Source organism: Telopea speciosissima, chromosome 2 (assembly GCF_018873765.1).
Source record: "Telopea speciosissima isolate NSW1024214 ecotype Mountain lineage chromosome 2, Tspe_v1, whole genome shotgun sequence".
NCBI lineage: Eukaryota > Viridiplantae > Streptophyta > Magnoliopsida > Proteales > Proteaceae > Telopea > Telopea speciosissima.
In genome coordinates, this window is record NC_057917.1 from 81638725 (window position 1) to 81647404 (window position 8680).

At 37.3% G+C, this 8680-nt stretch overlaps 1 protein-coding gene across 2 annotated transcripts; it reads left to right on the plus strand.

Annotated features, from left to right (window-relative positions):
* The first annotated feature begins 2554 nt into the window (after positions 1 to 2554).
* Positions 2555 to 5391, plus strand: LOC122649843 (protein RGF1 INDUCIBLE TRANSCRIPTION FACTOR 1-like). 2 transcript variants are annotated; one of them, XM_043843091.1, is made up of 4 exons: positions 2571 to 3057; positions 4268 to 4342; positions 4456 to 4596; positions 5022 to 5391. In XM_043843091.1, the coding sequence occupies exons 1-4, from the start codon at positions 2860 to 2862 to the stop codon at positions 5346 to 5348; spliced, it is 741 nt and encodes a 246-aa protein (XP_043699026.1). In that variant the 5' UTR covers positions 2571 to 2859; the 3' UTR covers positions 5349 to 5391. The 2 variants fall into 2 exon arrangements, with proteins under 2 accessions (XP_043699027.1, XP_043699026.1); XM_043843092.1 differs by lacking the exon at positions 4456 to 4596 and having other exon boundaries at positions 2555 to 3057.
* Positions 5392 to 8680: the final 3289 nt, after the last annotated feature.

Genomic DNA, 8680 nt, shown 5'->3' on the forward strand with positions numbered 1-8680 from the left:
TACAAATGACATCCCACTTGATGCCCCCCCACACTCTCCAATTGGCCCACATGCGCACAGGAGCCATGCACCTGGACAAAGAACACTTACCCCAGTGGAGAGTTTCACTAGGAGGGTAGACATTTAATAAGGTCCACATGTGGGATGTGAGATGTGTACACAATGATCTGTACACTATTGTCATGCGGTTCTTTTTCTCATTGCATACCAATATACCAGTTGGTACTCCACCACTTAATTTCTTCTAATTTTTTCATACTTTGCTTTATCACTTGATAAATTACGTTTGAGTTGAAACTTGATATGTGAATAGGACAACAAAGACGTAAAAAATTTTCTTCCAAAGGAAAAATTAGAAGGCATTTTAGCAAATAGGTAGAGGTTAGGCACATTGTCCGCTTCGGATAAGTGGGCGATCTTAACTAATGGGTGGGGTTGGATAGAAAGGGCGGGGTGGACCTTTCCATAGGGTGGGAGAGAGGGATGCAGATCCTCTCTAGTGCGCATCCGACGACTAGGCAGCACTTGGTTGGATTCTCACTGGCACACTAGCGCGCTGAAGAGAATCCATGTCCAGATAATGATAACAATCAGTCTGGTTCTGTGTGGTTTACATTTTAACAAGGTGAAATAAAAATTTGAGTTGGATAAGAGTCAAACAAAGTCAAAATCATTTGTCTTTGTTTTTTTTTTTTTAACCTCAGGTTTTCAAGTCCAATATATTCTTGCGTTTCCCCATAGTCTTCACTCTCCCTCACTCATCCTTCGGTTCCTAGTTTAGGATCCTCAATTTTATGGTGCAAATGAAAATCAAAATCAAACTGCAAAGAGAACCTATAAAGTTAAAATCGGATCATTTTTATGCGGTGCAATTTGATTCAATCGTAAATCATCGATATTACTATTTGGTTCAGTTCCAATTTGACACCCTCAGGTGTACAACTAAGACAAGAACAGGTGTTTTTTTTTTATATTTTTTTTATAATGCAGGTGCTTGTTACCCTTTTCCCTTTTAGCAAATACAAAAGGACTTTTGCAAAAAAGCAAAAACTGCTCAAGAAAAAAAAAAAAAAGGGATTATTTCCAAATGCCCCTAAAAAAGGCCAAATTTACAATTGCCCCCCTAAATTTTCACTAATTCTACATGCACCTCTGCTTTTCAAACTAAGTACCACTATAGTCCCTCCTGTTAGATAGAGACGTTATGTTATAACGGATCCCAGTTTTTGAACATCAATGGACCATTCTACCCCTGAATAGAATGACTAAAATGACCTTACCTGAAAAAAAAAGCAACTCATCTTCCCCAAATCATTTAGGGTTTAGGGAACGGGGAAGATGAGTTCTTGAATAAAAAATCAAGATAACAAATCAATGCTGGTCTCTGCACGATTGAGGGCGCGATGGATATGCAAGTACACTAACAAACTTGACTTATATGCGCCAGCAAGCAATCATCCGTAACACCACTCAAGACATTCAGCTTCACCAACGGCTTTAGCCTTTCGTCGGCACGATAGCTTCCCATAGCCTGCACATCCAAGGCCTGAAGCCACTGAAGGATGTCGTTTCCTCGATCGGTTCTCTGCAGCAACAGATCGTCATCAACCTCATCTCTGAAGATACCCCTAAGCCTCTCAGTAAGATCAAGTTCACTTCCAGAGATTCTCCCACTCTCTCGAGAAGTGATCGAAGGGCCGCTAGAACTAACACAAGCGACTTCAGATTCCCTCGACGAAACACCAACAACAGATTCATTAGAAACCTCATCGGAGGTTTGATTTAAGCGATCTGATCCCTCAATTTTATTCTCATCAATCGAGCCTTCTCGTTTTGGATTTTCCATTTCAAATCTTAGGATTTAAATTTTGTGAAATTTTCTTAAGTTCCAAGACTAGAACCTTTTTGTTCCACCGTAAACACCAATTCGCTCAACAAAATCTTTCAAACTTCTCGATATCGAACCAGAGAAGTGATCAAGAGAGCTAAAAGTCTGAAACTCAGACAAATCAATCGAGAGAACCACAAAAATTGTGAATTTAATCAATTCTTCAAAGCCTCGGGCAAGAGATCGGATGATAACGAATATAGGCCTCCAACTCAATCGTCCCAGTGATTGGGGAAGTGGTTTAACTTCGCGGACTTCCATTCTTGATTTTTTATTCAAGAACTCATCTTCTCCAAACCCTAAACGGTTTGGGGAAGATGAGTTGTAGTTTTTTTTTTTTTTTTTCCCCAGGTAAGGTCATTTTGGTCATTTTACCCTATCCAAGGGCAGAATGGTCCATCGATGTTCGAAAACTGGGATCCGTTATAACATAACATCCTTGTCTAACGGGAGGGACTATAGTGGTACTTAGTTTGGAAAGCAGGGGTACACATGGAATTAGTGAAAGTTCAGGGGGCAACTGTAAGTTTGGCCATTTTTAGGGGAGCATTTGGAAATAACCCAAAAAAAAAATTAGGAAGATAAGAAAAAAAAAGAGAGAGTAACCTAAATTAAAATTAAAAGGTATTTGTTTGAGCACAGAAAAGTACAAACTGGTTGGCTGTCTTCCCGCCATAAACACCACAGCACCTCGCCCCACCAAATCATTCTCAGTCTTCCCTTGAAATCTCTTATGTTTTTCTCCCTGTTTTATTTAATCTTTCTTCAATTGGGTGATTTGGTGTCATCAGTCACCTGGGTTTTCTCTATTATCTATTTTTCCTTAAAAAAACCAAAGAAAGAAGAGCTTCCTTCAATTTCTAGAACCTCTGCTATAAATATAGGAGGCTGTTTTGTTAGGGTTTTTCAAGCTTTGAAGCTCTTTCTGTTCTAGCAAATATTAAGTGAGAAGAAGTTTTGTAAGTGAAATAATGGTGATACTATCAGGTCGTGGAGAGATGGTGATGAAGCCGGCGTGGCTTGAAGGGTTAATAGCTGAGACATTCTTTGCTGCTTGTGGGGTCCACGAGAGTTTGAGGAAGAACGAGAAGAACATCTTTTGCTTAGAGTGTTGTCGAAGTATTTGCCCTCACTGTGTTCCTTCTCATCGTTCTCACCCTCTCCTTCAGGTAACTAAACAGGAAAAATGGGACCCCATTCTTGTGATCCTTGTTGATGTTTTAGAGTTGCTTTGGTTCAAGTTCTGTCGTGGGTTTTTGATTTTCTTCATTTTATACCGAATTCTAACTAAATTCTCTAGTTCTGTCATTTTCTTTCTCGTTCTTTTACTTATTTTTGGGTTTTATTTTAGTTTTTCTTGAACTGGGTTGTCAGTTTTTGGTTTTGATTCCTTGGATTAATAGCAGGATTTTGCTGTAGCTCCCTTAATTCGATTTTTTTTAGATGAATTCTGCAAAAACAAGTGTTTGATCTTTCTCATATGTTTTATAATGTTCTCTAGTGGCCTTTTAGTTGCCTTTGATTGTTGTCATCTTTGCCCAATTCTGCATTAGATTATTTGTAAATTCTCTTTTCTGAGCATTTCTCTAACTTTGATCTACAAATTTTCCTGCTATTTTTGAATTTTTGATCAAACCCTTTTACTGAATCTTAATCTCGTCTCTCTGCTTTCTGTAGGGAGCCTTCTCATGCAAAAAATTATAAATTATTTCTCCTCACTTGGTTTCATGTCTGTTCTTATTTCTGTTTAATATTTATGTTCTACTTATTCATGCAAATTTATCAAACTCTTTTTGCTAGATTCTGTAATCTATTCATCATTAGTGCTTTTCTTATGGGATTATTTCAAGCCTAGTTGTTGATTTTGCTTACTTTGGTCTCTAATTTCACTTTTCCTTCTCAATTTCCCCTCACATTATATGATGTACTTCTCCATCTCCATGATTAATTTCCTTTTTTCTGTTTGGAGAAAGTTTTTTACCCTCTTGCTCCGTCATTTCTTTTAATGAAGTGTTCTTGTGTTTCACCGATTCCCTCTGTTCCTAGTTTTGGTTTCTTACTTTCTTTCCGTATTATTTGGAAATTTTCCTTTTGCATTTTTTCTGCAGGGTTCCTTCCTTGCTTCCTGAGCTGTAGCTTTCAAGAAAAGTTAAAGCTTGACCCAATTTCAAGAAAATCAAAAATAATTTTTTTTTTCTCTTTCTTTACAATTGAGGTCGGTTGGTTACTGGCTAGTGTCTAATGGCTAATCGGTATCCATATCCTGATGCCTTGAAATTACTGAATTACCCACTACAAGCTTGTTATTTATTCTGGGTTTTACTTAGATAAATTGATTAAACGTTTGCTTAATTTATAGTTGAATCATATTATGGTTAGGTGAGGCGATACGTCTACAATGATGTGGTTAGGTTGGATGATCTTGAGAAGCTCATTGATTGCTCTTATACTCAGGTAAAAAAAAATTATTTTTTTTCTTCTAAAATGTATTAAGATTTAAGATAGGGAAAAAATTGTTTGTTATGAGTTTTGTAAATTATTTTTGACTCCTTGTATACTGTGGACAGCCTTACACCATAAACAGTGCCAAAGTAATATTCTTGAAACAGAGGCCTCAGACTAGGCCTTGTAAGGGCTCTGCCAACATCTGCCTCACCTGTGACAGAATACTCCAAGAGCCATTCCATTTCTGTTCTCTTTCATGCAAGGTCTATCTCAACTTACTACTCCTCATTCATTACTTCTTTTGGAGACCCAATAGACTCTAATATGTTTTGGTTCTTTTGTAGAATGACCCGGGTTTAAAAACATGGAATTGGGATCGGATCGGTTAAAAAATCGACTTGAATCGGTTTAGATCAGCCCTGGAATCGGTGTTTTAATATCCTTTAGGGTTTTCCCTCACAAGGATAAGACGAGTTGGATCGATTGGAATCCGGTTCGGTCGATCCCGATTCTTGAAGCCCCGAACATGACCCATTTACTTCTTAAGAAATGGATTTAACTTGATAAAAAAATTAAAATGCTAACAATGTATTATCATGTATCGTAAGGTGTTTCTCTGCCATACCCAATTGTGTATACCAGCAGTGCTCAATTCTTACTCTCGATCTCAAAAATGGAATCAATGCAGGTTGATCATGTGGTGTTTCAGGGGGGAGATTTGTCAAGCATTCTATACCGGTTCGATGAATCTGATTTGACGGCCTCACAATTTGAGGGATTACGGATGGATGGCTCTGATCTTCTTGATGATGGCCAAATCAACCCTAACTTCATTTTAGAAGAAGACCCATTACAGTTTAAGGGCTCATCTTGCTCAAGCAACACTAGAGGCAACACAGGCATGTCACAGAATTCTGAGGGGGTGAAGAAGAAGAAAGGGAGTGGTTTCCTCCCTGGCATTGTTCTCTCATTGAGTAGGAGGAAGGGTGCTCCTCATAGATCACCTCTTTCTTAGTTTAACAATTTGGAAATTCAAAATAAACTTGAAGATCCTTAATCATTAACTATTATATATATATATGTACTAAATCTTATTATTAGGGTAATCTAATGATGATGTATGTCATCGCGAATCATCGGCTTCTTCTCAGAGAAATTCTATTACAGATCCCCCCCGGTGGTCATCGAGGGCAAATTTGGCATGCAATGCTCAGCCTCAAGCCATCAATTTTGTATGAAATGTAATAGAATTTAAGCATAAATATAGAAATGGTAAATGTAGCATAAAACCAGTTTTAATTCTCCAATTTTATGGATGAATCATGGCCTTCTATATGTAGCATAAATGGTAAATATATATATATATATATATATATATATATATATATATTATTTTTTTTTTGAGCTTCATGTTTGAATCCATAATCAGAAATGAGATCTGTTTCAATTATTTGGGTTTGGATACATGAACCCTCTCCTGCCATTCTGTTCCATCTGGGGTTGTGGCTAAACACCACATTACACTTTTAGGTACACCTATGGGACCCGGGTTGTCCCATAAATGGTTTAACCCATAAACTTTAAGTCACAAAAAGAACCTGATTAAATCACTGACCATGCATTTTATGGGCTTCTTTTGTACTATTTTGTTTTTATTTTTTTGACTTGTCAGAAGGGACCCTATCAGAAGGCTGTGTGTGTTGTAATGCCCTTCATGGGAATGGAATGGGTTGGTTTCAGATTGGAATCAATGGTGGACCCAAATTGTACAAAATTTTTTTGATAAGACCCAAATGTACAATAGATAGGTGTGAATTGTAGGATCTAATTGAAAATGAATCCCAAGTCCTAATTAGTCCATAGTTAGGGTTATAAAATAAAATTTTGTATCCGGATTTTGTCCAGCCAATTCTAATCTGATCGGATCAGCTTGGAATCGGTTAGGTTCATCGTCTATTTTGGGACATTTTAATTAAAATTGGTTGATTTGTCTGATCTGATTCTGATTATGTGTTAGGTTGATTTTTTTAATCTGATTCCGACTTAACTACTATTATTAGTATGAATGGCATGCTTTGCGAAAGTAGGAATCGAGTTCGAGCTTGACCCATTTTGATTCGAATCGGTTGATTTGCTTGATCTAATTTCGATTTTCAAATCCATGACTGCTACTGCTAGTAATTATGATTTTGATTTTGAAGGCTTTGGGATGGAGAAAATTTTACTGTTTTACGGGAAGAAGAGTCCAAATCCTAAATTTTCAAACAAAAAAGAACAGACTCCAAATTCCCAAAACCTAATTAGTAATTGTTTGTTGGGAGAAGCTTCTCGAGGTAGCCGAGAACGCAACACAAAACTCAGCAATTGGAACGAGGTTAAATTTGCTGCCTTTTTTTTTTTTTGTTTGTCCTTAAACAAGAGAAATTTATTATTTTCACATAATTTTTTTGTTTCAACCAAAAAAAAAAAAAAAAAAAATCAATATTATATATATATGTTGTGCATATTGGCATGACTAAGGAATCAAACTAAAAGTCTTCGAGGTCTACGGTTTAATTCATGTTTATTAGCTAATTAAGCTTCTCATTCCCAAAGCTTAATTAGGATTATGAAGAGGTTACAGTATTCAAAGCTAAGCATTAACATTTAATCTGCCAATCACCCCCTTAGGTGCATGGTTTTAGTGCACGGTATCGAAACGGTTACGATAACATACAAAATCGATATGATATTGATATGATATCGGCCTGGATCAACTGTATCTGATAAAATTATCCTTGAATTTTCTTTAAAAATTGAGTTTTTTTGACTATTTTACCCCTTGTCCGTATTGTGCTATCGATACGATATCTGTTACTAACAAAATCAAGACATATCACCCGATACAAGCGATATGGATACCGATACATAGAACCATGCTTAGGTGAGTTGGCATGCAAGTTGTCCTGCCATGGAAAAGATTCAGTTTGGAATCTTCCCATTTGACCCTTCGAATGGTCTATAGAAAGGTGTTTTAATTAATCTATAAATAGGGAGTGAGAACCCAAGAATTACTGTTTCAATTATATTTTTAGGTGACCAATTAAGCTAAATCAAAAGCAGTAACTATGAAAAACTATTAAAAGTAAGAAAAATAATGGCCAAGTTGCCGGTATGCATGATGTGGCCTCTCACTGTTTCAGTCTTTCCTTCCTAGTAAGTGGATCCTTTGTATATGAATCCTATGCTCCCATTGGCTTGATGTGAGAAATTCCATCCCAACCCAAAGTGTGTCAATCCCTACCCTTAAAAGAAAAAGAAAAAAAAAAGAGGCATTACTTACCGATTTTATTCAAGAAAATAAATACACCAAGTCCAGGGACCCTATAAAAGAAAAAGGTAGGAATGGGACTTTATGGTTTTCTGCATCTAAAATTTGAAAATTTTCCATATTATCACAATTAAAATGCAGCGTTGTATCTATCACTAACAAATTTTGATCAGAGATTGACACGAGGCACAACCCTAGGAAAAGCAAAATTTTTTTTTTTTTGATAATAAAGATTTATTAACACTGGAACAATGTTCTAGACGAATTAGAGAACAACTGAAGGAGAATACATTCAGGGGGTGGGGGATGATGCCACAAGGAAGAAGCCTGAGAGAAAGATCCAAGTGAAGCAAGCTGATCAGCCACTAAGTTGGCTTCGCGAAAGGCATGTACAAAGAAAATGTGACTAAGATGTGACGCTAGAATTTTGCAATCTTGTATTATCGCAGAAATCCTCCAAGGGCAGTCTGAGCTATGATCAGAAAGAGAGTTGACCACTAGAAGGTTGTCACTTTCGAGTATGAGGCGCGAAATACCCCTTAGAAGAGCCATACGAAGAGCTTCATGGACTGCCAGAGTGCGAAATTCCACCCAATCCCTACTGAAAAACCACAAATAAAGGAAGCATTAAAGGACCTGCACACATCCCCTATACCAGCTAGCCTTGGATTGCCACGACTGACACCATCGACGTTGAATTTCATGAAGGGGGGAATCGAAGGAATCCAACGAACTAGTTTGACCTCTCTTTGGAAGATGAGCTCTTGACGAAGCGATCGCCCTGAGAGTAAGAGTAGTCGGATTGAAAGGAATACCCCTGAAAATCAAATCCCAATACGTCGTCCAAGTTAAAAAAATTAGAGAGAGGAACCCAAGAAGTTGCATTCTCTGTTTAGTGAAGGGTAAAGGGTAGTACCAAAGGCCTTTTGTTAGGTGCCATTTGGTGCATGGCATCTAATATAAATATTCATTCATGTCATGTGATTAGGAGTCAGGACCCCCTGATAGCGAGACCAGGTGAGTCAGATGACTTCACA

Bases quoted from the DNA above. Each gene is read 5' to 3' on its own strand.
- LOC122649843 (XM_043843091.1), top strand. From the start codon at position 2,860: ATGGTGATACTATCAGGTCGTGGAGAGATGGTGATGAAGCCGGCGTGG. The intron at 3,058-4,267 runs GTAACTAAACAG...TATTATGGTTAG, and splicing joins GTTCTCACCCTCTCCTTCAG to GTGAGGCGATACGTCTACAA. The intron at 4,597-5,021 runs GTCTATCTCAAC...GAATCAATGCAG, and splicing joins TCTGTTCTCTTTCATGCAAG to GTTGATCATGTGGTGTTTCA.